Source organism: Lasiodiplodia theobromae, assembly GCF_012971845.1.
Source record: "Lasiodiplodia theobromae strain AM2As chromosome Unknown scaffold_51, whole genome shotgun sequence".
Classification (NCBI taxonomy): domain Eukaryota; kingdom Fungi; phylum Ascomycota; class Dothideomycetes; order Botryosphaeriales; family Botryosphaeriaceae; genus Lasiodiplodia; species Lasiodiplodia theobromae.
Genome location: NW_023336532.1, coordinates 1 through 27,705, shown reverse-complemented (window position 1 = coordinate 27,705; position 27,705 = coordinate 1). Strand labels below are relative to the sequence as shown.

At 57.3% G+C, this 27,705-nt stretch overlaps 8 protein-coding genes across 8 annotated transcripts; 6 read left to right on the top strand and 2 right to left on the bottom strand.

Moving 5' to 3' along the window:
- Positions 1 to 185: 185 nt before the first annotated feature.
- Positions 186 to 4,071, bottom strand: LTHEOB_11601 (Cytochrome b5; the record flags this gene model as incomplete). The annotated part of the gene is made up of 4 exons (XM_035508376.1): positions 186 to 295; positions 348 to 674; positions 727 to 1,217; positions 1,274 to 4,071. The coding sequence occupies 4 exons, from the start codon at positions 4,069 to 4,071 to the stop codon at positions 186 to 188; spliced, it is 3,726 nt and encodes a 1,241-aa protein (XP_035365753.1).
- Positions 4,072 to 6,065: 1,994 nt separating this feature from the next.
- Positions 6,066 to 8,073, top strand: LTHEOB_11600 (Sel1-like protein; the record flags this gene model as incomplete). Its single annotated transcript, XM_035508375.1, has 2 exons — positions 6,066 to 7,788; positions 7,844 to 8,073. 2 exons carry the CDS (start codon positions 6,066 to 6,068, stop codon positions 8,071 to 8,073), a joined length of 1,953 nt encoding a protein of 650 aa, XP_035365752.1.
- A 1,694-nt stretch (positions 8,074 to 9,767) lies between these two features.
- Positions 9,768 to 11,324, top strand: LTHEOB_11599 (uncharacterized protein; the record flags this gene model as incomplete). The annotated part of the gene is made up of 1 exon (XM_035508372.1): positions 9,768 to 11,324. One exon carries the CDS (start codon positions 9,768 to 9,770, stop codon positions 11,322 to 11,324), a length of 1,557 nt encoding a protein of 518 aa, XP_035365751.1.
- A 2,111-nt stretch (positions 11,325 to 13,435) lies between these two features.
- On the bottom strand, positions 13,436 to 14,146 carry LTHEOB_11598 (Cdp-alcohol phosphatidyltransferase; the record flags this gene model as incomplete). Its single annotated transcript, XM_035508371.1, has 3 exons — positions 13,436 to 13,849; positions 13,903 to 13,994; positions 14,047 to 14,146. 3 exons carry the CDS (start codon positions 14,144 to 14,146, stop codon positions 13,436 to 13,438), a joined length of 606 nt encoding a protein of 201 aa, XP_035365750.1.
- Positions 14,147 to 15,118: 972 nt separating this feature from the next.
- On the top strand, positions 15,119 to 16,013 carry LTHEOB_11597 (Px domain-containing protein; the record flags this gene model as incomplete). The annotated part of the gene is made up of 5 exons (XM_035508370.1): positions 15,119 to 15,448; positions 15,499 to 15,524; positions 15,580 to 15,674; positions 15,724 to 15,781; positions 15,950 to 16,013. The coding sequence occupies 5 exons, from the start codon at positions 15,119 to 15,121 to the stop codon at positions 16,011 to 16,013; spliced, it is 573 nt and encodes a 190-aa protein (XP_035365749.1).
- A 663-nt stretch (positions 16,014 to 16,676) lies between these two features.
- LTHEOB_11596 (Methylated-DNA-protein-cysteine methyltransferase) lies at positions 16,677 to 18,307 on the top strand (the record flags this gene model as incomplete). The annotated part of the gene is made up of 2 exons (XM_035508369.1): positions 16,677 to 17,271; positions 17,322 to 18,307. The coding sequence occupies 2 exons, from the start codon at positions 16,677 to 16,679 to the stop codon at positions 18,305 to 18,307; spliced, it is 1,581 nt and encodes a 526-aa protein (XP_035365748.1).
- Positions 18,308 to 19,117: 810 nt separating this feature from the next.
- Positions 19,118 to 23,656, top strand: LTHEOB_11595 (Transcription initiation factor tfiid; the record flags this gene model as incomplete). Its single annotated transcript, XM_035508368.1, has 3 exons — positions 19,118 to 19,999; positions 20,050 to 20,280; positions 20,330 to 23,656. The coding sequence occupies 3 exons, from the start codon at positions 19,118 to 19,120 to the stop codon at positions 23,654 to 23,656; spliced, it is 4,440 nt and encodes a 1,479-aa protein (XP_035365747.1).
- A 766-nt stretch (positions 23,657 to 24,422) lies between these two features.
- LTHEOB_11594 (HSP70 chaperone protein) lies at positions 24,423 to 26,611 on the top strand (the record flags this gene model as incomplete). The annotated part of the gene is made up of 6 exons (XM_035508367.1): positions 24,423 to 24,465; positions 24,527 to 24,577; positions 24,639 to 24,765; positions 24,822 to 24,987; positions 25,044 to 25,421; positions 25,532 to 26,611. The coding sequence occupies 6 exons, from the start codon at positions 24,423 to 24,425 to the stop codon at positions 26,609 to 26,611; spliced, it is 1,845 nt and encodes a 614-aa protein (XP_035365746.1).
- Between the last annotated feature and the right edge of the window lie 1,094 nt (positions 26,612 to 27,705).

Below are 27,705 nucleotides of genomic sequence, written 5' to 3'. Positions count from 1 at the left end.
ATGCATCGCACGTTTGCAGATGCTGCTGGCAAAAAGGCCCGTGTCGGAATCCGTCCAGCTGCGCGCCCCGCCGCCCAATCACGCCCCGCCAGCCCCGGATCAACTCTGTCCCGGTGCCACCAGATGCAGCTTTCAGACGCGCTGAGAAACCATATGCCCTTGGAAAACGCCACCATGCAGGATGATTAATGCTCATAGTACGCTTCGTATCCTTGCTGCTGCTGATGCGAGCCACCCGCCGCCCATCCTGCGCTCTGCTGCGACCAACCCACACTCGACCCTTTGAGCCTTCGTTCTGTTGATCCGACTGTCAGCCCGCGTCCGCGCCGCCTTGGGGACATACGTACCGTGCTCGAAGTCCTGCCACCGCTTCATCGTGATCTTGCTGCTGTCGAACTCGCCGTCGTCCTCGTGCCCGCCCTTCTTCGTCTCGCCTGCCGTTTTCCGCGTGTCACCCCACGTGAAGTCATCAAACTTCCAGTAGGCGTACGTCGGGAGGACGAAGTTCCAGATGGGCAAGGAAATGAGGTAGATCAGCATCCATGCCACGTACGACCACCGATGAGCGGTGAGCACAATCAGGACCGCCGGAAGACCGAGAATGAGCGCGAGCAGCACCAGAGGAATCGTCGGCGCCTCCGTGTGCTCGACTGCCGCCTTAATGGCGATCGCAACTGTGTTTCCGCGTTAGCTCCCGCTACACGTCGTGGCGCTGGGCCCGCTTACTCAGATAGATGGTGAACGAAATGGCCGCCGGCAGCACAAGCGTGCCCACCAGCTCGATGAAGACGACGAACTGCATGCTGAAGCAGAACGTCCCGCACAGGTCCCGCACAAGAACGAGCTCCATCAGGTTGTGGACAGTGCTGTTGATCCACCGCCGCCGCTGCGAGAGCAGAACCTTGAACTCGTCCGGAACCGTCGTCTTGCAGACTGCTTGTGGAACGAACACTTGCTTGCGCTTCGGGAACGTCTTCAGCATCAGCGTTGACAGGTAACGGTCCTCGCCGAGAAGAAGCAAGTTCTTCTTGTGCAGCGTGTCGACGACGTTCTCCGAGTAGTGCTCGACGACATCGGGGTTGGCAAGGATCGGGACCCAGTAGTTCTGTCCGCCCTTGGGCGCCTTGATGCGGTACATGCAGAAGCAGCCAGGCAAGCACGTTACACCGCCAAAGACGGATTCGAACGACTTGGCCTGATGGTGAGAAATGAAGTACCTGCTGCCAGTTAGGGAATCGGATGCCGATCGCACGCACAGACCGGGCAAACTTACTCAAAGACCTGAATCATTGACACCCACGATTGGCGCTTGTTGGCGATCTTAGTCTCACCGCACAAGCCCATAATCTCGGGATCTTTGACCATGGCGGAGATCATGTGCGTCAGAGAATCTGGGAAAACTTTCGTATCCGCATCAACCATCAGCACGATTTCGTAGAAGTCTGGAGAAATCCCCGTGATCTTCCAGATCCCGTTGAACATTTCAAACTCGAGCTCCGTCATGCGTTCGTCGAACATGACTTTCTGGAGGAAAGACATCAGGATGATTTGGCTGTCGCGCTTGCCGCGGTTGCCGGGCTTGGACTTGCTAGCTTCCTCGGGAGTGCCACACTTGACAACAAGCATCATCGGCACGCGCTGCTGCTTGTCCAGCGGGATGCGCGAATCGTCGCCATAGTCGTAGAAGCCCGAGTAGATCTTGGCCATGTTGTGCCTCTTCGCTCCGCCGGCAACGGCAACATACGAGAACGCTTGAACCTCGTCAGGCAAAACGGCGTGGTCCTTCATCATGCCAAGGCAAATCTCCGGCGTCGAGAACTCCTCGCCCTTGCCCTTGATGATACCGTCACAGATGACGAGGATGAGCTTGTGGCTGTTGGGATACTCGGTCGTGGCGATGGAGTCCAAGGTAGTGCGAATGCCTTCCTCGCCCTCAGAGTACGTGGTGACCAGGCAAATTGAATGTGCAAGAGGGTAGCCAAACGGCTGCCATTCCGGAGGAGGTTGCGGCACCACAGCTTCGTGGATGAAGCCTGCCGGGCCAGGGCCCTCGGATTCACCCATGTAGCTGGAGTATCGCTGGTCAGAAGAAGTGGGCGGAAGCATCAAGCTGGTGCGGCTATCGCCTCCACCAGACCTGCTATTCACGTCAAGAGTGCCTTCACTTCGATTGCCCTGTCTAAAAACGGGATTCATAAGACGAGCGGTCGAGTTTTGGCTTGCCATGGTTGTTGGTGCCGGGCGGGATGTGCCAGAGTCGATTGCGTAGGGGCTGGTAAATCTGGATGTCGACGGGAAGAACTTGCTGCTGCGCTTGTTGCCGCGATCCACCGGAGCGGGCCCAGTGGGATCGGCAATCTTTGGCGGAGGACGGTAGATGTCATCGGCCCAGTCTTCGATTTCCTTCTGCCTCTTTTTGTGATTGAGGCCCAATCCGGACTTGTCGGCAGCATACTTCTTGGAGATCCACCACTGGAAAGCCAGTGCGAGGACGAACTTGGCAGCAACAATGGAGAGAATGAATGCCAACGATACGTAGAGCACAACCTTGGAAGCAATGCAGCCAATGCTTTCGGTGTCGATAGAGCCAACCTTGATAATTTCCGAAAAGCACTTGGCGATTTGCTTGTCTTGTGACGATGTGAAGGAGCGGGTAATGTCAACGCCACGCAGTGCAGAGTTCTTCCGAATATCATCAAAGCGACTGGGGTATGAAACCTGACTGGTGTTGAACCACTCCAGAAGGTTCAGGTCGAGCACATCGCCGTTGTAGACCATCAAGTTTCGGCTCGAATTCTTCACATCGTCCCAGGTAAAATAGACGTCGCCGTCGCTCTTGAGGCTGTAGTACGCATCACGGGCATTGGAAGACGTGTGGCACGCATATCCTAGGTAATATGGCGTCGTGAAGTTGGGCTCCGAAGAACCATCCTGGTTGAAGGTGTTGCAGGGAAAGTACCAGGCCAGTTCGGCACCATTGTCCTCAGAAACCACGTCAGAGCCGTCTGCTGCGGTGATCAAGCCCTTGCAGTGACCGTTGACGTTCTGAAACAGGAAACTGGCGTCTTTGCCGCCCTGCTTTTCTGGGAGATCGAAAAGAACATTTGCACCTTCAGGAATTCCGCGTACCCAGGGATGGGAGGACCGTGAGAGGTCGTACGCTTTCCCGTGGATAATCATGTAGCCAGTGTCAACTTTGTTGACTCGCAACCGCATCGGGCCTCCGTTAGGGCAAACAGTCTGGGTGAAACCAAATGTCAAGTAACCAACGAATGCGCAGATCAACATGATGATGCTGATTAGACCGATCTTCTCGCGCCAAGCCTGCTGTTGCGCTTTCTGAGGCATCCCAAAACAGCGCATAATACAGCCTGGCGCCCAGAAGGTGATGATGGCGCAGTAAACGCTCCACAAACTCGGGGGTCTCTCCCCGTTGCGGATGCGCTCCCGGGCCTTCGCGTCTTTGTCCTTCTTCCTCGGTTCTTGCCGGGTGGATCTGCGCTGGAGCCTGCGATCGGCGCCAGCATGTCGATTGTGGGCCTCTCGTTTTTCGGTGTAGTAGTTGTTGCCCGAACTCTGCTGTTGGACCCTTGGAGCGAGCGTTTTGATATCCGTACTTTCCGAGCTAGCGGTCTCGGCCTCGTAATGGTTCTCCGCAAGTGGGTCGTTGCCAGTGGTTGAGGGCCGCACGTTCATACCTGTGGCATGCTGACGGTAGTGATAGTTGGGGTGCTCGGGATCGATGCGGCTGCGCTCTGGCCTCACGAGGCTGCGCTTGCGGCTCAACTCTTGCCCGGCCGCCATCATTGGGTCCTCTTCACGGGCGTGCGGGGTCCGTGGCGAGGGCAGGGCGTTCTGCGAAGACGGGTGGCGTGAATGTTCCTTTCTCGGGGTGGTTCTCGAAGCGCGCGACGTGCGCGAGTCGTGCGATGGTCGAGCCTCGACGTCAGATGGCCTGCGGCGGCGGGAAGACGAGTCTCGTCGAGTGCGGCCGTGAGAGCTGTGCCGAATGTGAGCTTGTTCGCGCCGCCGCGGCGAGGACGGCGGCTGCGTCCTGAGCGGGAGCGACATGTTGGGCGGCGCTGTTGCGCGTTAGCCTGCATTCCGGTGGTGGTCTACGAAACAAGGCGTGAAGAGTGAGTGCAGTGACGTACCACAGGGCCAGAGCCCTCAAGTTTGCTGGGGTCGCGCCTTGGGTGTTCCCGTCCGAGAAGCCTTGACAGAGCGCCGCGGCTGGGGTATAACGAAGGACAGCGGCGATCGGAGGAACGAGCACGCTGGAAAATGCAGTACGCTGCAGATTTAGAGGTGGATGCGGAACGAAAGTTAGGTTGGGTGTCCTGGGAAGCGGTCGAGTAGTTACACGGCAGAAACGAGTGACGACGGTTTGTTTTGGGCCGGGCACTGGGGGAGGCAGGGCCGGAGCACGGCTGGAGCAGGACGCGCTCGCAGGGAGCGCCTGGGGAAGTAGTCAACAGAGCGTGCAGGGTTCCCCTGACGGCAGCGAATGGTTGCGAAGGCGACGGCGCCGGCTGAATGCCACCGCTTGCTGCGGGATTAGCGACATGGAGGGCGGCGAGACGCCTATTCTTGGACCAGGTGGCGCTGGATTTGCGCTTGCCGGGCGCCGCCTGACTCTTCTTCACGAGAAAAAATGTCACCTCACCCGAAACTCGGCACGCCCCGCGCCCCGTCGCGTATTGCGCTGGGCGAGAGGATTCAGATGTTGCGACGCCGCGGCTGGTCCGCGCGCGCAGCCTATTGTTCTGGCGCCAGGCTGCCCGGCTCGACCATGCGGCTCTCTTGGCTGCTGCCCCATGCGGCAGTCGCGGCGGCACTCTCTATTTCACGCGTCGCAGCATGCGCACGGGGGCGGTGGGGAGGCAGGGCACCTGGCTGCAGGGCTGGCCGCTGGCAACGCGGTCGCGGCATCGCTCTGTGGGGCTCAGTGTTGGTGACAGATCGTGACAGCGCGCGTGCTGGCGGATGGCACGACGACAGGGTCCAGTGCACGCGTCAGAGATCGCCGTGCTGCCAAAGCGCTCGGCAAGCTCCTGGCGGCCAACCACCTTTCCACTGCCGCCCCAGACGTGCACCTGCGGCCTGAAACGGAGCGGGCCTGCAGGGCGCAGTCCTCAGCCCGCGCTGCTGAGTTCTGCGTCGAAATCGTCCGCCCAGATGACGACGTCGGCCGATCGCAATGCTTCGCGCTTGCGGGTAGAGTTGCAAGCCACGGGCGGCGGGCACGCCTCCGCTGCACGCCGCCGCCTGATGAGTGCGCGTCCGCGGCTGCTCTGGAAGCCTTGCGCCGAGGACATATAGCTCCGCCCGGCACAGGCGGGCCCAGCCATATACAAACAATCACTAGCCGGCTCTTTCTCATAATCTCCCTCGCGCCCAAGCGCCTGATTATAGCGAGTCGAGCTATTGTGACACGGCCGCGCTTTCTAGAAGAAGCCTGTGCCTTCCATTCATTCCTCGCCGGGCCCGACCGCAACTCGCGCGGAGCAGCACGCCTCTGCTCAATACGAATTGGCCCCAAGCCACCGCGCAGCAGACTGCGCGCACGCTCCGCTCCGCCTGCTGCCTGGGTACCTCGGTGCCTGCGCCCAACACCGTCCTTGCTGAGCGCACAGCAGCGCCGGTCGTCGTACTCGGCGGGGACCTGATCCCACACGCGCAGACTCACGGCCACTCAGCAGGCGCGCTGCCGTCTGACCTCCGCTCACGTCCGGTAAGACCCCGCCGATCCAATTCTTCGGGTGTGCCTGTGGTCCCTGCAGCAAACGGCGCATACATACCCGCAGCACCACCGGCGCTCCGGCGCTGCCGCCTGTCAGACCTCGACTCCATGCAGCGCTGACTCCCAGCAGCCAAAGGAACCTTTTTACTTGCGACTCGTCCTGGACGCACTGATCGCCGCCTCCCAATCACCCGCATATCGTCGCCGATCTGCCACGATCCAATCGCGCTCCTATCGCTATCGCCCGCCCCACGAGTAAGGGTCGAGATAAGGTTGCAAGCCGGCTAGGGTCCATTCATAAGGTGCCGTCCCCGCTGTGGCCATGGGCTACCAAGATGCTGTCCAGGCCGCCCAGCCGACTAGCCACAATGATGCCGCCGACGCATATCCCTCGCCGTCGTCGTCGCCCAGCCGCAGGCCCGTGAACCGACACCAGAGCCAACCATCCATCACCCTACAGGGGCCCTCAAATGACGCCGTCCAGGACAATAGGACATCCGTGCAGAGCTTAAGCGGCATTTCAAACACTTTCCGCGATGTCGAGACCCCTGAGCCCGACAGGTACCGCGACTCCATTGCTTCCAATGCCATCCGAGGAGACGTACCCTACCGGCAAACCCACATCCGCGTCATGTCCAACAGCCCTCCTGCTTCCATGGCCGGCGACGTCCTCACCGAAGACTTCAAGAGACATACCATAGCCTCCGACATGCGCTATGAGGATCTGGAGGAGGAGCCCGAGTTTGAGCAGCCGCAATACTTCCATCAGCCGTACCATGTCCAGCCTGCGAAGCTGAAGAAGGCTGAGCGTCGGGACCGCGCAAAGTCAACCTACTCGGATTCTCAAGGCTCCTCCAGCGGTCAGAGCTCAGGACCTCGTGTCGGTCTAGCTCAGCCTCGCTCAACTTTGACTCGACCCGCATCAGCCTTCACTCTTAATAGACATCCTTCCCCGGGATCTGGCGACCTGCTTGGACCTTCGCCTACCGCATCTCCCTCCCCGTACGCGCGTTCGGTGTCAGCCAATCGACGGTCTCCGGACAACAGGCCTCATTCGTACGTCGACCTGCTCAACAATGTCCCTTACGCGCAGCAGATTGCGCCAACGCAGGACCTGTCCCAGAGTGCTCTGCGCGGTCTGGTCGGGAACGATGTGTCGCTTCTGGACACCCAAAAGACCGTGGAAATGTACATGGCCAACGTCAAGAAGACCCCGGATTCCTCGGTTCAGTATGAGTTTGCCGTCTACCTCGTTCAAGCCGCCAAGGAATACATCCATTCCGATGATCCGGCGAAGAAGTCGTACGCCGAGACGGTGATGGTCAAGGAATCTCGACAAATTTTGCAGCGACTGTCGGATCGTAGCTATCCGTTTGCCCAATATCTCCTTGCGGACGGCTACTATTCTGGGTTCTTCAACAAGGGCAAGCCGGACCAGGAGAAGGCGTTCCCCCTCTTTGTCGCAGCGAGTAAACATGGACATGCCGAATCCGGATACCGCGCAGCTCTCATGTACGAGCATGGCTGGGGCTGCCGCAAGGATTTGGCCAAAGCTGCACAGTTCTACCGTGCTTCGGCCTCCAAGGGGCATCCGGGTGCTGCATCTCGCCTTGGTCAGGCCTGTATCTTCGGAGAATTGGGACTTGGCCGACGAGACCGTGAGGGCCTGAAGTGGCTAAAGCGTGCCTCGGAATCGGCAGATTCGCAGTACAACACCGGGCCTCTTCTCCTTGCAAAGCTCCACGAGCATGGCCATGGCGAAGATTGTTTCAAAGATGAGGCTTATGCCGCACAACTGTACACCCAAGCTGCCGAGCTGGGTAACGCCGAGGCCTGCCTGAAAATGGGCGAGTGTTATGAGCATGGCCTGCTCAACTGTCCCAAGGATCCTGCTCTCAGCGTCCACTTCTACACTGGTGCTGCTATACAGGACATTCCAGATGCCATGATGAACCTGTGCGCTTGGTATCTGGTTGGTGCACCGCCAGTCCTGGAGAAAGATGAAAATGAATCGTACGAATGGGCTAAACGCGCAGCAGAAACAGGTAAGTCGGCTCCCAGAGCTCTTGAGTACCACTGATTCTAACGGGATGGCAACAGGACTTCCCAAGGCCGAGTATGCTGTAGGCTACTTCACCGAGATGGGCATCGGCTGCAGACGTGATCCGCTCGAGGCGAACGTCTGGTACGTTCGCGCGGCCGAGAAGGGCGAGCCACGTGCGAAACAGCGCCTCGCCATCATCCGAGCGGCTGCTTCGGGAGGAACAGGCGCCGTTCAATCCGAAGGAAAGAAAAAGGGCAAAGATGACAAAGACTGTGTGGTCATGTAGACGCACGCCGCGCTCGATCTGATTTCTCTGTTTGGACTACTTTCGACATTTTGCGTTTGGCTGCCTGACAACCTGCGTGAGCTCGCGGGATTTTGAAAGATTCACAAGGACCAAATACCTCCGTCAGCACTGCGATACGATACCACTTCATATTATTCTTGTTGGTACTCTTTGAATCAGGGAAGATTGGCTGGAAGAATGGGTGGCTAGTCATGATTTTTCTCTGGGGGAATTCTTGCATTTTCAGGTGTGTGGAGAAAGTTTGGGGTACTTTTGGCTTTTAAAGTTTTCGTTTCTGTGGGGACTAGGACATGATCCGTCATGTTTTTTTTTTTTTGCCTTGCATTTCTGGCTTGGGGGTTCTGCATCTTCGCATTGCACTAAAAGAAAAGGATACCAAGCATAAGACTCGGCGGTTGTTGTAATGATAGTAGAGAGTACTGTTACTCTATTCTGATGCTTTTCCTGCATTCAACTGGCGCCGTTACTTGCTCTGTTGCAGTGTTGACGTCCAACAGGATGCGGCTCAATGATCACCCGCACTCAAGCAAGCTTTCCCGGCAAGGCTTCAACAGGCAGAACCTTCACATGCCGGTTCCAGATCCACTCGGGTCCCACAAAACTCAGCACACCTTCTTATCAGGGAGCGACCAGAAACCAGGAAAGAGGGTCGATCGATGAAGCACATACATTGGTACCGAAAGGACGACTGCTGCCCCCTCGAACCCTGCCCTCTGGCGATCTCGAAGATCTCCCAGAAGTCAGGGCGGATGAAGTGACGAGACACAGCCGCAAAAAGCGATCATCAGACGATCACGTGCCGATTTCGTCTCCTGTCCTGTCGGATGACTCCGACTCCAGGAATACTGCTGCAATTTCAACGCGGTAGGCCTTGAGAACGAGCCTCGCACCCCGCGCCGAAACGGAACTGGACCGGTCGGTACCAGTCGCCGCTAACCATGGATTCTCGTCAGCGCATCGCGCCGAGCCGCAAGGGCGCCGTGGACGGCGGGCTACCATGACGAGGCGGCGCATGGACTGGTGAGGCAGGTCAAACCTCAGGCAACGAGCGAAAAACTCAGAAGATGGGGCGTCACCAGCTCGTCGTACGACATGAGACAACCTCCCCCGAGATTTTCTCCCCACCAGGTCCGAGAGCCCACCACGCGGCTTCCGGGGACAGCGCATTCCGCACGGAGCTGCGGCGCACATCATCAAAAACCTGCGATATCCTCCCTTCTCATCTGATGTGTGGTCCACTCCCCCAAGCGTCCACCAGCGATGACCCAGTGATTTAACACCGTTACTCCCCGGCCATTTCATTTTCCCCCGTCTCGCTAAAACTCCCCTGGCGAGAGACTTTCGTCATAATACCCATGGAGAAGCCCGAGAACGCGACTCTGGTGCTCATGCGAGTTGATACCGTAGCCCCGCCATCATGCCCTAACTCCTTCTCTCCAGCGCTAGTAGGAGGAGGAGGGACTCGGGCGCCGGGTCGCTCCGCTGCTGATGCTACTGCTGCTGTTCCCGCTGCCACTCCTGCCGACACCGGCCTCGAATGCAAAAGCCAATCCCTTTCCCCGTCGTCCCCTTCTTCTCCGCACACTCTGCACTCCTTCACCGGCCACCGACGTCGCCTCTCCAGGACGCAGTCATCGCCAGCTATTCCCACAGCCGTCTCGCCCAGCAGCAAGATGCTCAAAATCCCATCCTTCAGCAGCCGCCGGTCGACGGACGTGCTGGCCGAGGGTGCGAGGAAGCCTTCGTTCGCGGTTCTGAGAAGAGGAAGAATAGCGTCGGTAGAAGAATTAGCGCCAGAGCAGCAAGTGGGGGACGAAGAGCTGGAGAGGCGCAGGCGCAGCCTCGAGCGGAGAACAGTCGTCATCAGGCCCGACCCGGCCGATGACGGAAGCCCCCCTTATACCAAGGAAGAGGCCCGTCGGATCCGGCACGCGAAGCGGAAGGTGGAGGGAGACATTTGCTGCGATGAGGAATGGAAGCCTGACGTTGCCATGGCTGCTTCCGCTACCACTCGTGGGTCGTTCTCGAAGCGTGTTCGGGCGTGGGTTATCCGGTCCTCGTCAGCGTCTTTGTCGGTAGCGGACGACCAGAAGAAGAAAAGAGACGATATGATCGAGGAGTTTGTTATTCTTGAGGATTTGGCAGCAGCAGAGAGAAAGGGGATGTCGGTGGGCCACGGTGACGATGACGCGAATCCCTACGGCGTGATCGAGTGGCGCGAGGGAAGACCACCGTCACGAGAGTCGTCAGCCGCTGTGACGTCCGGTTCTGAAGCCGACGACTACTACGACAACGACGACCAGCAGCAGTCGTTGCTGAACCGTCCGCCCAACAAGGCTGAATGGGCGGCCACGGTTGTTGTCGTCGAGAAGAAACAACCTTCACCACAGCCCTCCACCCCCACAACCGGAAGAGGTGCTGCTGCCAGACCGACACCTCCGCTACGGCGGCAAACCACGCTGGAGAGCATCATCCACAAAGTCCCATTTCTGCACCACCATCACCGCAACTCGGACAAATCGACGAACACAATTGCTTCAGCTCGCCCTCCACCCACCAACCCCCACGACCACGACGACGGCTTCATCGACCACTCCCCCAAGCCCTCCTCTTCATACATCTCCGAAGACGCGGACAACAAGCAGCAACACGCCCACCCCTCTACTCTGCAAAAATGGTTCGCCCAGCCGCACAGTCGCCGCGCCCAACGCGCCGCCATCTCGTCTCCCGACGAGTTCTTCGACCTGCTCGCGAAGAAGCACCCGCTGCTCTTCGCCAACATGCCCGAGGTCCAGGACTACGTCGACGTGCCGGGCCCCTCGAACAAGCTCGAGCGGCTTGCCGACGACCAGCTGCCCCAGCTGGCGCTCGACGAATATGCCCACCAGGAAGAAGAGGAGGCGCAGAGGGAGCACGTCCGGACCTTGTTGCACGAGGCGCACGAGCTGTGGGTTAATGGCGCATTGGTGGATTATGCGAAGTACAAGGGGTGGCGGTTGGACATGGACTGGGGGGAGCGGGACAGCAAGAAGGCCGGCAGCGGCGGTGTTCACGCCGCTGCTGGGGAGAAGAAGGAGGGGAAAGAAAGGAAGGACTCGGCTCAAGGGCAGACCGCGGAGGGCAATCTGTGTTTAAAGAAGGTAATGGAGGGTATGGGCAGGAAAGTCGGGGGCGTGTTCACGAGGAAGAGGTCAGGATTGGCGGCGAGGGTTGGAATGGGCGAGGGGTAATTATGCAGTGAGGGAGATGTTTCCACAAAAGTTTGTATGTCCGGTGTAAGTTAGGATGTGAGGATACCCCCGCTCTTGTATGTACCTGGGTTCTGGGAATGGAAAAAGCACTCTACATTTGTATTCAATGTAGGCGTAATATGTGAACCCTGCGAAACCCGAATGTGCCTGTGATCTTGAGCATTGCTTGCGCTGTGCTTCGCCTCTCAACTGATTCTAGAAAGTAAAGAACCGGCTTTGCCAAGCAACCTATTAGTAGCAGCATTGCTCAACACTTTGAGAGAAAGAAGCGTGGTATACTAACAGTGGGAGAGTGATTCCGTGGGTATCATCGTCATTACCGCTCAACAGCCTGCCGACGTTCTCTTTGCCGTCACTCGCCAGCACACCTTCACTGGAACGAGAATAGTGGGGCACACTCTCACCAACAACTTCCCGCACGACCCGCGCGCTTGCTGATTAGATGGCGCCGTTTGGAAACAGAAGTTACCGGCTATCCGATCGAGGCAACGGCTTTCTCACGTGGCATATTGTGTCGCCACCAGAAGCTCCGGGCCTTTTCTTCTTAAAGGGATCCACCACAGTGGCGACCGATATTCTTGGCTGACCGTATCTTTTTCCCTGTCACGGCGCTCGGAGAACTGCGGAGAATAGTGAGGGCACCTTAGCATGACAGTCTCGCGTCCGAGCGGCCAGCGCGATAAACGGCACTCGAGACGAGCTTGTGGAGAAGGGGAAACACAATAGGGGTCCGCAAGAATATTGAGCACTCTTCGGGAAGCGGTGGGAAATACGATAGATGGCGGAAAGCCAATCAGGCAGACCCCAAATGAGGAACCACCATGGTTTGTTCCTGAATTGTAGGATGCCGAATAAGTGCTCCTTCCTGCTTATGCTCTTCTGCGGATGCCAGCGGCAGCGTTGATCAAGGTCGAGTGGCCATGGACATTTTGGCTCTGCGGATGGTCCGTGTGGCACGAAAGGAAGTGCGGTCCGTTCGCAATAATTTCGATGGCGGAGCACGGTCGGGAAGCTCGGACCCTGGTCGACTGATATTCGATAGTCGAGGGCGTCTTGTGCCCACCGCATCGGCTTTGGGTGAAATGATCGCAGACTGGGCCGCTTGCGCAGAAACGGAGCTTGCTACCTGTGGGGGTTGGGGCGAATTCGGAAACGCATGGACCCTTCTTCTGATGTCCGCGTGCAGTGCGGGTGCGACTTCGCCTCAATCATAGCGCCATTCGAATCCGTGTTCTCTTTTTCGCAGATCGCTTTCGCGGTAGCCTAGCGTCCTGGGTTGCATCGCGAAGTGGCAACCGCTCTGGACTGTGGGGATTTACGACGTGGGGTGTCGGAAAACAGGCGGTGTCGTTGAGAAAAGGCGGCCTATAGAGCATTAAATGAACGAGCAATAAGAGGGGCGCAAGAAATGCATTGCCATTGGCGCAACCGACCGGCAGCCGCCTACCGATGATGCCAGATGCACGGGGTTGGTGCGGCGGGAGGCTGGCAGCGTGACATGATTCAAGTGAAACAATCCACTCCGCTGCGGTCCCCTGCTCCTCCGCTCGACTGATAAGGTTAACCGGGTCACTATGCTCGGATGGGCATGGCACCTGCGCCCGGGTTGGCGGGGACCATGCATCAAAGAGGAAAGTCTCCCAGACCCCCGACGATCTTTCGAGCCCAGACGTCACCGCGGTCGCCGAACGGGTCGCGGAAAGCACTTTGGGAGCAAAATATTGGACTCAGGGTCTCGTACCAGCGTAGTGATTTTCCACAGGACGGATACCGCATTTTGTTGGCATGAATTAATTCTTTTCGTATCCTGGCTGGCTCTTGAGGGACTGTGCCACAACATTGCGCCGCCACATTCTGGCCACTACATAGATCCTCGGTCGTTTTGAACTTGCCCAATTAGTACAATCCATTATGCCATGCCATGAAGAAAAGGGAGAGGTTGCGGCCAACAGCCCCCGTGATGCTGAGATTTCCCAAATGACCGTGATGCAGATGATTCCCAATACCCTGCCCAGAACACCATGCTGAGAAATTGCAAAAGACGAGAGAATGCTAAAGAAATGGCGAAAGCGCGGGGTTTCTCCGCACGCTTACAACAGGAGGGCTGCGCCGCCGACCAGGCCGCTGACGATCATGGCCAGCCCGTACTTGGCGCCGAGGTCAACAGCCACGGCACCGGCTCCACTGCTGCCGCCAGAGCTGGAGCTAGAGTCGCCCGAGTTGCCGTCGCCAAAGCTGCTGTAGTCGGCACCACCGGTTGAGCTGGATGTGGCCGAGGCGGTAGAGGCGCTGCTGGTCGTGGTGACGTTGACACGGGTCGGGTTCTGCGCTCCACAGGGGTGCTCGGTGCGGCAATCACTCGCGCATTGGTTGTTGCCGGTTCCGCAGCTATCCACGCAGCGGTTGTTGACCTCGGTACAGATGAAGTAAGGCATCGTCTGGCTGTACTCGGTCACGTTCGGCGAGAGGCCGTTCGCGCACACACACGAGTACTGGAGAGTCTCCTGTTTGATGTTAGCATGCTACCGTGGCGGCGGGATGTGTGGCCTCGACGTACAGAGTCACACTCGTTGGACTGCACCGCCGCATCCTTGTTGGTCTGGAGGCAGATGAGCGGGCATTGCGACGTCTGGGCAAGACACCACTGGTCTGCGGCTGGTCAGCTCAAGAGTCCGCGGCTCCCGGAGTCGGCGACGCTTACTTCTGTCCTCAATCGAAACCGTGTCGGGATCAATCGTTTGGGCCGAAGCCAGGCCAGCGACGGCAAAGAGAACAGCGAGAGTCGAGGCCGAGGAACGCATGGTGAACAGTCTGGTCCGAGTTGCACTGAGGACGGCGTGAGCGAGGGAATTGTAGTTTGGGGGTGGGCGGGAGGAATGCGCGCGGAATGCAGCAGCAATATAGGCGTACCTTGACTCGCGGGCCTCCTGTGATCAGCGGGTAGCGACAGTGGGGATGTACGTAGGAAGAGCTCGGCAACGGAAGGTGGAAGCTACCCCCTTCAGACGCACGAGGCGGGGAGGAGGGATTTATGGAAAGGGAGGAGGCTCAGGCTCATGGCTAGCTAGCGCACGCACGGAGCCACGGCTGAAGAGCGAGATGGATGGTGTGCAGAATAAGCTCTAGGCCCATCTCCACCAAAATAGGTCTTATCGCGCTTCGGGACGAGCTGGTGCTGGACTGTCCGAATGCCACCCGCAGCCGGACCAGCACGAATTGCACCGCGACCCTTGTCGGAGATCAGTCGTCCATGCAGCCAATGGCGGCCCGGCAGCATGCTCCAGCTGCGAGGTGGAATGCGGTCGAAGAACGCGGGCCAATTGCCGCCACGCCTGTCATTTCATGCAGCGCCGCCGCTCCGCCTGGCCCGCATCGCTACCTGCGTGCAGGGTTCACTGCTCGACTGCGATGGAATCGCCCAGCGTTTGCATGCCCGATCATGCGCTGACGGCGTCGGTCCTTCGCGCTCGGGCCTGTCCCGCCTCCTCCAGTCCTCCCGGTTTGCGCGCTGGCCGGCATATCGCCGTACGAGCAGTGTCACTCTACGCAGCTCCCGCCCCCGCGCCTTTGAGTGGTGCGGCCTGTGCGGCTCGCGGGCCAGCCTCACGTGCCGTCGTGTCTACTTTTGCCGCGTCCAACACCCCATATTCCCGCTTCGCCGTTTGCTGAACCATTGAGCCTATTCCCGCCCCGCCTCCCAACATCGCCCTTGCCTGCTGCCTGCCCGACCCCATCAACATCACCCTGGTTCACGGCTTGTGCTAGTTGGATGGATGGAGTCAACGGGCTCTGAGACTCCCAGCCACCCGACGCAAAACGGCCATGTCGCTACCCGGCACGGCGGCGATGCGTCCACCGCCCGTGATCACCAGATAGTTCCACCGTACTGGTCGGGGCTCAGGCGGCGTGAATCTGGCGGTAGCGAGGCCTCGCTCGACAGGCCCGCCCCCATCCGCCTCGAGGACCACACCGCAGAGGGCTCCGACCAGAACAGAGCCCTCTGGGCCAAGAGCGTCACCATCGACGACCATGTCATCGTCTCCGGCAACGTCCCAGGCATGGGCGACTACGTCGTCTGGAACTGCACCGTGCAGACCCTCGATGTGTGTTTCATCTCTTCCCCGAGCCTGCAGTCGTGCTGATCCTGTGACAGGGCGGGCCCATGAAGATCAGGAAGCGGTACGCGTGGAAGCGTGATGTATGACGCACACATGCCTGGCTAATGCAGCCACAGGTATTCCGAGTTTGACGAGCTTCGACGGCGGCTGGCCCAGACATTCCCGCACGCCGAATCAGCAATGCCTCAACTCCCTCCGAAGAGCGTAATCTGTAATTCAATTCCTGCCCCGATCGGGAAAGCAGCCGCTGACGATCCCAGCCCGCTTCCGCCCGCGCTTCCTAGAACGGCGGAGGGAAGGGCTTGCATACTTCCTCAAGTACGTCTTATGCCCCCTAGCTTCAAGGTCGCGGCTCGTCGGCGCTGTTGGACAGGTCTGAGATGCGGGCAGCATTTCTGGCTACGCACATAAGCGCCCCCGCCGCCACCCATACCCCGCCCGCCGATGCACGGCCTGATATCAAACAGCTCCACTGACCGACTTCAGTTGCGTCCTCCTCAACCCGGAGTTCTCTTCGTCTCCTGTCCTAAAGGAGTTCCTGTTTTCTTAGGCGCAAGTTTTGGCACAGGTCACCAATGTTTCATGCTGATGCAGATCAATAATGTCACGATGGCGACGTCTGGGCTGGTCGTCGCAGGAAAATGTGTTCCTTGTGGTGAAGTCGGCTTCCGCCGTGTCAATCTCGTGCCGGATCCAAGTAGCAGCATGCGTGCAGGCAGGATTGGTTGTCGGCAGGCGTGTTGGGCGTTTTGCAGAAATGGTGGCCGGTGCTGGTGCGGTTTCAGTCAAGGCAGCGCTGCTGCTGCAAAGCACCAAGGAAGTCGTTCCGTGAGCGCGCCTGTACAGCGCTGGGTCGCATGGCGAGGTGCCGAGCGAACCTTAAGTATACGCGCCGTTCCACTCGACGCAGGCGTGCGCATACTGCCGCTTGACGCTCTGACCCATAATACCACCGCAGTGCCTCTGCGCAGCGGCTGTAGATGCAAACCAGAATGTTCCCGGGGCGATCGTGAGCGTGCATGCGACTGTGAGCAGTGAAATGGACGAGCCCTGCGAAACGCTTTCCCTTCGCCTACAGCCACGACCAAACTCAGAAGGGTCCCCTAACACGATCGCGGTACGCCCGAGCTCGCAAGCTTCTACAACGCCCGTCGAGAGCGGTGACCCTGAGACAAAGGCAGCAGAAAGATGACCTTGGGGGCCCCAGCAAACAATGGTCAGCTCCTCGCGACCATTGAACCGCTCCTCAAGTGGGCGCTTCACACGTCGAGGCCCTAAAAATATCGCGACCGCCGAGTCAAACGAGAACCACGCAGCGCCCTCCGCAGCCGCGCCCGCGTCGCAGGACGCGCTCTCCATCGCCAGCACGCCCGTCGCGCCGTCCCAGGACGACTCCGCGACGCCCACGACCGGCCAGACGCTGAAGCTGCTGGGCCCCCGCCCGGCGACGAGGAATCGTGGCTCGTCGCGAAGGAAGGGCGCCACACCGATCGCCAGCGCTGAGCAACAGCAGCAGCAGCACCCGAGACCTCCGACCAAAGTCACAGTCACACAGCCGCATGGGGGCCTGGTACAAGCGACCAACGGCGTGCAAACGCAGCTCGACCTCCGCGACGATGACGTGCCCTCCCAGTCCGCAACGCCCAAACCCGACGCCCAGGGTGGCCTGTCAGTGCCCACCAGCACATCACAGCCTCAGGACAAGCGGACGTTGAGGAGTCAGGACGGCGGCTCACGCCTCAAAAGCGACCTGGCCATCTATTTTCCCAACTATGACGACGTGATTGCCGGCGTCGAGACCAAGTCTGGTGCGTAGACGCGTTCGTGTCGCGCTGATATCAAAGCTGACCCCGGCCAGATTTTCTCGACATCGACGAGCTCGTCCACATCATCGATGAGCCCCTCAGCGATCCCGTCCCCCTCCCTGGACCTGTCTCTTCCCTGCCTTCGTCCATTCCTGAGAAGAGGCGGCCCTCACTCCTCACCCCCGCCCACTCATCGTCCAACCCCGCCACGACACTCAATGGCTACAAGCCTTACGCCCAAGTCAACACCGGTATACAAACTGTCGATTTTTCCACAATCGTCCGCCACACGCCACACCACATAACCACTGATCCTCTTGACGATGACTTCTTCTTCAAGGCACACAGGCGTGCCGAGCGCAAGGAAAAACAACTACGGAATATCGAGAAAGAGAGAGCCATGCATGAGAAGGTACAGCTGGAACGTCTTCTAGATGGGCTTCTTGGCCATGATTGGCTGCGTGTCATGGGTGTCACTGGCATCACCGATTCGGAGAAGAAAGAATTCGAGCCAAAACGCGACTACTTCATATCCGAGGTCAGGGCGCTGGTGGATAAGTTCCGGATATGGAAAGAGGAAGAAAAGAGACTCAGGCTTGAGAAAGAACAAGCCCAGCAAGCGAAGGATGAAGATGAGGAAGAGGCTGATCAGCACGCCGAACGCGCCGAAGAGGATAGCATGGGCGAACCCCCAAATTCCAGCGACATTGATGCCTGGGCTGCGCGGCAGTTGCAACAGGAAGCCATCTCTGCAAGTGGTTCGTCAAACAAACAACCAAAACCTCGACCCCCACCTCCCCCTATCATTTACCGGCCTCCTTCTCCCGAGCGGCCTTTCACTTCATTCTACTCCAAGCCCCACCTCCGCGCTGCCGCCATGGGCAAACAAAGGCACGGCCGCAATGTGACGGCCTTTGGGCAACCGGTCCCCGAACCTCCAGAGGAAGAGTTCGCGCTTCCTGAGGAATATCTCACGCCCGAAGCCTTGCGTGCGCATGCGCGAAAGAAGCGGCGGATGATGAGGGAGAAGAGACAATAAGCTTCTGAACATATGTAGCAGCATGTCGCTTTATGTGGCGTTCCACCGAGGCGCTTCAAGTCACGACCCATGGGATATACCTGCATTTATGCTTTACGGTGGCCCGGCGTTTTTGGGGTTGGTGAATTCCAGCTTACTTGGGCGATTGTGGAAAATAAACGGCGAGCTCATCGAGTGGGCGTTTTCATGCAGGGCTGGCGGTGTACTCTATCCATAGGCTGTAGGACGCAGCAAAACAGTAATCGTTTATGAAAATGCCTTTGTTCTTGTTGTGTCGTGAATGGCCTGTTCTGGCTGGCCCCGTGCCGAGGGCCTTCATTTTCCCCGTCGAGGCTGCTGTAATGCAGCTGAGCTGTTCGCTCAACATGCAATTACGAAACTTGGACATGACGAGGTGTTCTTTGATTATTAGCACGTGAGTGAAAGTCTGTATGCAGGACGTGGTGTTGAAGACGCGGCGACGCGCCTGTGCGCCACCGCCCGAGCGCCAAGAATCGAGCGCGGCGTCACAGGCTCCATCGCAGCAGCATCACCCGCGCGACTGCACTTCAGTTGCGACACCCAACTGCGCCCAACGCTCTCTGCCGCCACCCCATCCGCCCTCTGCCCCAGCGCGACCGAAGACTCCGCTGCCTCCAGCGCCTCCGTTTCCGAACAAAGCTGTCGAGTCCTCGCCTGCTTTTGCCCGACCGCGCGTACGACCGTTTCGAGCTCCGCGTCCCACCGTCACTTAGCATGCGCACATAACTTCGGCGATGAGCAGGAGGGTATCGCTGCTGAGGATCGCAGGCTAGCACCTGGACCGGCACAATGCCTGGTCCTTTCGACCCTCCCTCCTTGGCCACGGCCGCCGCCCCTCCGGCATCCGACCCGTCCTTCAGCGTCTACTCGGCAAAGGTTGAGCTCGACATCGACTTTTTGGCGCGCTCCGTGCATGGAGTTGCCGAGATAAATGTACAACCTCAGTCAAAAGACTTGCCTTACATCCGCCTTCACTGCCGACAGGCTCGCATCAAGAAAGTCACGGTGGAGGGGCGCGAGGCAAGATGGGATCACAATGACCCTCACTCGCACATCTACCTTTCAGAAAAGAGCACGGTCCATCACCACAAAGTTTTGCGACAGAAGGTGGAAGAGGACATTGGAGAACTTGCCGAAGAGAACCTCTGGATATTCGTCCCACCAAGAGTGAAGATCAAGGAGCTGGACGCTTCGTCGCTCGATGCGCTCAGCACGCTCGGCGACCTCACGGCAGGCGGGTCGGTATTTGCGCCACTCAAGGTCGTCATCCACTACGACGTCAAGCATTTTCGCGAGGGCTTGCACTTCGCTGGGCTGGAAGAGGGCGACACAAGATATCCTCATGTCTACACTCAGAACTCCCAGTTTACTGGCTCGGCTTCCTGTCTGTTTCCCTGCGTGGACGATGCGAGCGCGCGCTATCCATGGGAAATATCGATCAGGTGCCCAAGGACCGTCGGTGACGTGTTCAGGAAAGCCGCCCTGCCGTTAACAAATGGAATCAATGATCACTCTGCCCCTAATGGTGCACTTACGAACGGCCTCTCCAACGGCATCCACGACGATGGTGACGTCCAAATGCTCGATGCCGACATTGATAATTTCGGCCTGTCTGAAGAAGACAAAGCGCTGGAAATGTCCGTCGTCTGCTCGGGCGACATGACTGATGATGTAGGTAGTCATGCTACTGAATTGAAAAACAAAGTTTCTGACGGTCACAGATCGTCGATCCCAAGGATCCCTCTCGAAAGACCGTTAGCTTCACCTGTGCAAACGCCGTTCTACCGCAGCACATCGCGATTGCCGTTGGTCCCTTCGAGCACGTCGATCTCTCGGACCTGCGCGAAAGCGACGATGACGAAATGATGGGTCAGGCCGCCATCCGTGTGCATGGCTTCTGCCTTCCGGGAAGGAGCGACGAAGTCAGGAACACGTGTATGGCATTGGCAAAGGTACTTCGTCCACTCTCCCCTACAAACGCGAATGCTAACAAATCTGCAGGCAACCGATCATTTTAGCAAGACCTACATCTCTTATCCTTTCACCAGCTATAAGATCGTCTTTGTGGACGATCTTGTTCCCGAAATCGCCCATGCTGCATCGCTTACAATGTGCAGCAATTCCCTTCTCTATCCGGAGGACGTTTTGGATCCCCTCTTCCCGGTTACTCGCAAGTTGGTTCATGCTCTTGCTTTCCAGTGGATGGGCATCAACGTCATACCCAAAACCAGCCAAGACTGGTGGGTGATCTATGCTCTTTCCCACTTCATGTCAGACGACTTTTTGGAGCAACTCTGCGGCAGGAATGAGCATCGTTTCAGGATGAAGCAGATGGCTGACCGAGTTGTCGAGCTTGATGTTAACCGACCTTCCTTGCAAGCTCTCGGAGATTATCTTGGTGTAGACCCGTCGGAGATTGAGTTCATGGAACTGAAGGCACCTTTGGTCATGTTCATCCTCAACCAGAAAATAAAGAGGATGGCGAAGATGGGCGTGACGAAGATCATCTATAAGGTGCTTCTCCAGGCGAAGACCGGAAGGCTTCAAAACGGCGCAATCTCGACCGAGGACTTTATCCAGATTGTTGACAAGTACCTCGAGAGCAAACCGATCCCAGACTTCTGGAGACAGTGGGTTTATGGTGCAGGCTGCCCGCACTTTTACGTTACCCAGCGCTTCAACAAGAAGAAGTCTGTCATCGAGTTCGCCGTCAAGCAAACCCAAGGCGATCGCAGCGAGCTGGAGAGCAGAGCGGAAGATCTTGATCCCAAGACTTTCCTGAAGGACATCAATGAACAGAAGAGCGGCATGTCAAAGAAAAAGCCCACCAGGGTTTTCACTGGAGCAATGACGGTCACTGTCCATGAGGCCGACGGGACTCCCTATGATCACATTATCCCTATTCACGATGCAATCACAAGGTTTGACGCACCTTATAATACCAAGTACACTAGGTTAAAACGGAATCGACGTCAGAAAGAGAGAGCGGCGGCCGCGCAAGGAATCGATCTCAACGGCGACGGTGAGCTGCCAGATGAAATCCCCCTTTACTGTTTAGGGGATGTTCTGGACACGGAAAAGGAAATCCAAGAGTGGGACTTTGACGAATGGACGAAGGAGGAGGAGGAGCAGATGGCAAACGAGCAGTATGAGTGGATCAGAGTCGATGCGGACTTCGAGTGGATTTGCAAGATCACGTTCAACCAGCCGCTCTGGATGCTAGTGGCTCAGCTGCAGCAGGATCCTGATGTGGTGGCGCAAGCTGAGGCGCTGCACTATCTCTCGGGGCAGCGGCCAAGCAAGCTTATCTCGACATATCTCACTCGGACGGTCATGGACCGGCGGTATTTCCATGGCATCCGAACCTTGGCCGTAGATGCTCTCGCCAAGTGTGCCGTCCCCCGAATCGATGATACTGAGCTCAATTGGATTGGTCTCTATCACCTCGAAAAAACATTCCAGGAGCTGTTTTGTCTCCCAGGATCGCACATGGTTCGCTCCAATGACTTTTCGGATAGAAGCCAATATCTTGTGCAATGTGCCATTCCACGGGCCATTGCTAAAGTGCGCGAACCGAGCGGCAAGGGCCTGATGAGAGCGAAGAGGTGGATCCTTGATAAGCTAAAGTTCAACGACAACTCACACAACGAGTTTTCCGATTGTCACTACGTGGCGGCACTTCTGGCCGCCCTAGCGCAGCAACTTGGTTACAAGGATACAAGCACCATCAGCTTCGACTTCGATGAGGACGAGCAAGATGAAATCGATTTCCAACGGGATGCTCTGAACGAGATTGAGCGTCACCGCCGTCTGGACGAGTGGATCCCGTCGTACCAGAACATCGTCACCGTCACTGCTCTCCAATGCCAGTGTCTCCTAATGGAGAACGGTATAATACCCCAAAAAATCCTGGACTTCTTGCAATACGCCAAGCCAGGTGCTGCGGAGAGCGTCCGACTAAAGGCCATGGAATGCCTTGTTGACCTCAACATGATGAAGCATCCTGCAATATTGCGGTACTTGATCTTCACACTCGCTCACGACCCTTCGCCTTATATCCGGGAACAGCTCTATTACTTGATTGGTCGCGGCCTGGCTCGCATCGCGATAGGCGACAAGAAGAATGAGGCATCGAATCACGCCTTTGGCGGTCTAATCATTGAGCAAGACACATCCACAGATAGTCGTGCCGCCATGCTCGAGCGTACGCAAACGCTGGAGGGCGCGATCAAGGCTCTTAAAACGGAGCTTGGGAACAACGAGGTTTTCAAGGAGCAGATGCGCAATGCCCTCACTTCGCCAATGCCCAGTCTCAAGGAATGGGTCAGGCTACTCGAGATATGCGGGCTCGTGTTTGAGCCTAAGAATTCCCTCGAAGTCATGTTCAAGTTACCCTTGTCCTGGAAGGCCCAGTATCTAGGAAAGGGCAAGATGCGCTTCTTCCGCAGCATGCCGTACCGGCAGAAGCCATTGAGCAAGATCAAGGAGGAGCAGGCACCACTCCTTCAGCAGAAGGCGGCCGAGAAGCGAAGGCGACCGTCGCTTGCAGACGAACCGAACAAACGTCAACAGATCGCGCCTCCAACGGCACCAAAACCAAATGGCATGCCTTCGCTGAAGCTCAGTTTGAAGACTGGCGGTGGCAGTGCTCCTTCATCTGCCACGTCCCCATCTACGATATTAAAACCTCCTACTCCAGCAGCCGCGTCGAAGCCACCGACACCAGGTCCGTCGGTGAAGCCCCTCGGATCACTGTCCCAACGGCCGGCATCACCATTCTTCAGAGCGCCATCGCAACCACCGAAGGTGCCCACTCCAAGTCACTCGAGAGCGCCTACTCCAAGCTCGACGATATCAGATCGTGTAGACAGAGCGGAGAAGCACGACAGGCCTGAGAGGTCTGACAAAGCTGTTAGACCAGACAGACCAGACAAGTCGAAGAAGTCTCGCAGGAAGATAGTCAGACTGAAGGTAAACCCGGAGCGCCTCAGACAGATTCTCTCGCGGCCATCAGCACCACGCGCCAATCCATCACACAAGGCGCACGGCGCCAACGCACCACCGCGGATCTCGCAGCCCCAAAGGCACGACCGGCCTCCGAAGCCGAAGCCGCCACGGCCCGAGTCGCACCACAGCAAGCCACCCCGTCCCGATCACCAGGCTCCTCCAGCTCCGTCAAAGCCGTTCCTCTCAATGCCAGCAGCGTCGGCGCCACAAACTGCGCCACCATCGGCGAGCCCGCCAGCCTCAAGTCCCGACGGGGAGAGAAAGCCATTGAAGTTGAAACTCAAGTTCGGCGGACTGAAGAAGAAGGAAGGGGAATCTTGAGGGTTATTTGGAAAATCGGGGATTGGGCAGACCGGTTTTTTTGCATTCGAGGAGGGGAGGAGGGTGGGGAAAAAGACAAAACGTCCCAAGCCCCTTCTGCACAGATGTTCACGGGTTTCAAGTACTGCAGTTTTGAAAACAAAACAAAAGAAAAGTGGTCATGTTGTTCATCTTGGTTCTTTTCCTCTTTTTTTCGCGCAGTCGGCATGGCGTTCCTGGAATGGGCACATAGCGGGGGAGTCGAACTATTTCTTCGCCCAACGATGAAAGACCTTTTCAGTGGGATTCTCATTTCCATTAGCGTTTTGCATTCGCCGTTGTTTTCTTGCAAAAAATTGAGTAGGCGAGGACAGAAAGGGAAATAACAATAGTGGGGGAAGCGAGGCTCGGCAAGGCGGGGGGGCTGGTGACTTTTTTTTTCCGGGTTGGACCGTTGGTGGAGGCAAAGTAGCCGGGAGCCGCGGCGTCGCCGCTGGGGTGCCAGTGCGTGGTAAGCCGCAAGGCGTTAATGGAGAGTTGCAGCAAACCTATTTTTTTTTTCGGTGTCAAAGCCGGTGGGCACGTGAGAGCAAATGGCAAGGCGGTCGGCAAAGAGAGCGTGGCGCACGGGCCGATTGCTGGCCGGGTGCAGGGATATTCTGGCCGCGCTCCGCCTTAGCTAAGGCAAAATTTCGATTTTGCGCGAGCACAAAAGGTTGAAGCTGAGCGCGCATTCCTCTCCTCCCCACCCCTCACCTGCAACCTTTCCAGAAATCCCCCAGCAACCATGAGTGACGAAGTCTACGACGGTGCGATCGGTATCGATCTTGGTACGACGCCCTGCCCGCTCAAAATGCCCGCTGTCCACCGTGCTGACTTTTTCCTCAACAGGCACCACCTACTCTTGCGTTGCCAACTATGAGGGCGCCAACGTTGAGATCAGTATGTCTCCTCCATCGCCATTGCCTCCCCACCCACGATGCTTACCCGCAATTTTCTCCAGTCGCCAACGAGCAGGGTAGCTTCACCACTCCCTCGTTCGTCTCCTTCACTCCCGAGGAGCGTCTCATCGGTGAGGCGGCCAAGAACCAGGCTGCCATGAACCCGGCCAACACCGTCTTCGACGTCAAGTAAGGCTCCATCAACCACGGTCCGCTCGATGGACACAGCGGCTAACAAACGGCAGGCGTCTCATTGGCCGGAGATTCGACGACGAGACCGTCAAGAAGGACATTGAGTCCTGGCCCTTCAAGATCGTCGACCACGAGGGCGCTCCCGCCGTCCAGGTCGAGTACCTCAACGAGACCAAGACTTTCTCCCCCCAGGAGATCTCCGCCATGGTTCTGGTCAAGGTGAGCACCCCTTTGTGCGACGGAAAAATTAGGCGGCAAGGCTGACAACCGAGCAGATGAAGGAGGTTGCCGAGACCAAGCTCGGCAAGAAGGTTGAGAAGGCCGTCATCACCGTCCCGGCCTACTTCAACGACAACCAGCGTCAGGCCACCAAGGACGCTGGCTCCATCGCTGGCCTGAACGTCCTCCGTATCATCAACGAGCCCACCGCTGCCGCCATCGCCTACGGTCTCGGCTCCGGCAAGTCCGAGAAGGAGAGGAACGTCCTCATCTACGACCTTGGTGGAGGAACTTTCGATGTGTCCTTGTTGCACATCCAGGGCGGTGTCTTCACCGTCAAGGCCACCGCTGGTGACACCCACCTTGGTGGTCAGGACTTCGATACCAACTTGTTGGACCACTTTAAGAAGGAGTTCCAACGCAAGACCAAGAAAGTGAGTCGCTCTTCCTGCACCTGCACTCCCTCCAATATTTCCTTTCGTCATGAGTGTTTTCAAACAACACAAAAAATAGAACAACAACTGACAGGATCATTCTCATTCAGGACATCTCCGGCGACCCGCGTGCCCTGCGTCGTCTGAGGACTGCTTGCGAGCGTGCCAAGCGTACCCTCTCCAACGCCACCCAGACTACCGTTGAGATCGACTCTCTCTTCGAGGGCGAGGACTTCAACTCCACCATCACCCGTGCTCGTTTCGAGGAGCTGAACGGCAAGGCTTTCTCCGGCACCCTCGCCCCCGTCGAGCAGGTGCTCAAGGACGCCTCCATTGACAAGGCCAAGGTCGACGAGATCGTCCTTGTCGGTGGTTCCACCCGTATTCCCCGCATCCAGAAGCTCCTCAGCGACTTCTTCAACGGCAAGAAGCTCGAGAAGAGCATCAACCCCGACGAGGCCGTTGCCTACGGTGCCGCCGTCCAGGCCGGTATCCTCTCCGGCAAGGCCCAGTCCGCCGAGACCGCCGACCTCCTTCTGCTCGATGTCGTCCCGCTCTCGCTCGGTGTCGCCATGGAGGGCAACATCTTCGCCCCCGTCGTCCCCCGTGGCCAGACCGTCCCCACCATCAAGAAGAGGACCTTCACCACGGTTGCCGACAACCAGACCACCGTTCAGTTCCCTGTCTACCAGGGTGAGCGTGTCAACTGCGAGGACAACACCTCGCTGGGCGAGTTCACTCTTGCTCCCATCCCTCCCATGAAGGCTGGTGACGCCGTCCTCGAGTGTGTCTTCGAGGTCGATGTCAACGGTATCCTCAAGGTCACGGCCACCGAGAAGTCGACCGGCCGCAGCGCCAACATCACCATCTCCAACTCTGTTGGCAAGCTCTCTTCGGGCGAGATCGAGAAGATGATCGACGATGCCCAGAAGTTCAAGACGTCGGACGAGGCCTTCTCCAAGCGCTTCGAGTCGAGGCAACAGCTCGAGGCCTACATCTCGCGTGTCGAGGAGATGATCTCGGACCCTGGTACCTCGATGAAGCTCAAGCGTGGCCAGAAGGAGAAGATCGAGTCGGCCCTCAGCGACGCCATGGCCCAGCTCGAGATCGAGGACACCAGCTCCGAGGAGCTCAAGAAGAAGGAGCTCGCCCTCAAGCGCACCGTCACCAAGGCTTTCTCCACCCGGTAAATGGATGGCGCAGCTGGTTATGCGCAGGGGTTTCGGGTTTTCATTTCTTAGGTCTTTCTCTTTTTTATATCTAGACATGGCGGGTGCATTTGGGCTTTCAAAAAAGTGACTTGTTACGATGGCTTGACATGCACCTTCCTGTTTGCTGGTGGTTACGAGTGAGTGATTACTTGGTCTGATGTGCACGTTCGAAAAAAAAGGTTACCCCCGGCATATTTCCCAAGCGATCAGGCAAAGGAGAATCAAAAATGAGGAATTCGCAAGTACGTAGGGCGCGTATAGTGGTCGAGAATCCATGAAATGTCCACTTGAAAGCTTCCAACCTCCCGTATACCTATTCGTGCATTCGCAGTAGTGACAATTCCGTGTTCTCCCAGAGTGCAAGCGTCGTTGAAGTCTATGTCAACTTACCTTCACAGAGGTGAGCGCGAAGAACAACGGAGCGGTAGAACAAGAGGTAAGAGCATTAGCAATCCTCTTTACGAGGAGCAACATGTGTGGGTAGCTGAAGCTATCGTCCGGACGTAGATGTATAATTATTAATTCGACATTTACGTCCAGACGATAGCTTCAGCTACCCATGGCATGAGTGAAAGATAATTCCACGCAAGCCTCCGGCTGCAATACCTATTTGTATGTACGTCCGGCTGCTTGCTTCTCTACCGAATGTAACAGGTAGCAGGGGATCTCTATTGCAAGCCATGTTTGAGAAGATATGCGGCTTTGGTAGCGTTCCCAGGGCCGGTACAATCATGTTTGAATGCAATACTTGGTCGAGATTACTAGGCGCTATGTCGAATGGTCGCAGTCAATTAAAACGCGTATAGGTAAGGCCCTTTGAGCGTGATTGATGATAGATGGAACGCACGCAAACCCCGATCAGTAGCAGTTTAGGCTTATGCAACTTTTCGCTCTCAGGAAACCGTACCGATGGAAGAGACTCTCCCTTTTTCTTTCTTTCTTTTGTCTCTCTACTTCTCATCTTTCTTTCTTTCCCTCTGCTTCCCATCCTCCTTTCTCTCTCTCTACTTCCCCTCTTTCTTTCTTTCTTTCTTTCTTTCTTTCTTTCTTTCTTTCTTTCTTTCTTTCTTTCT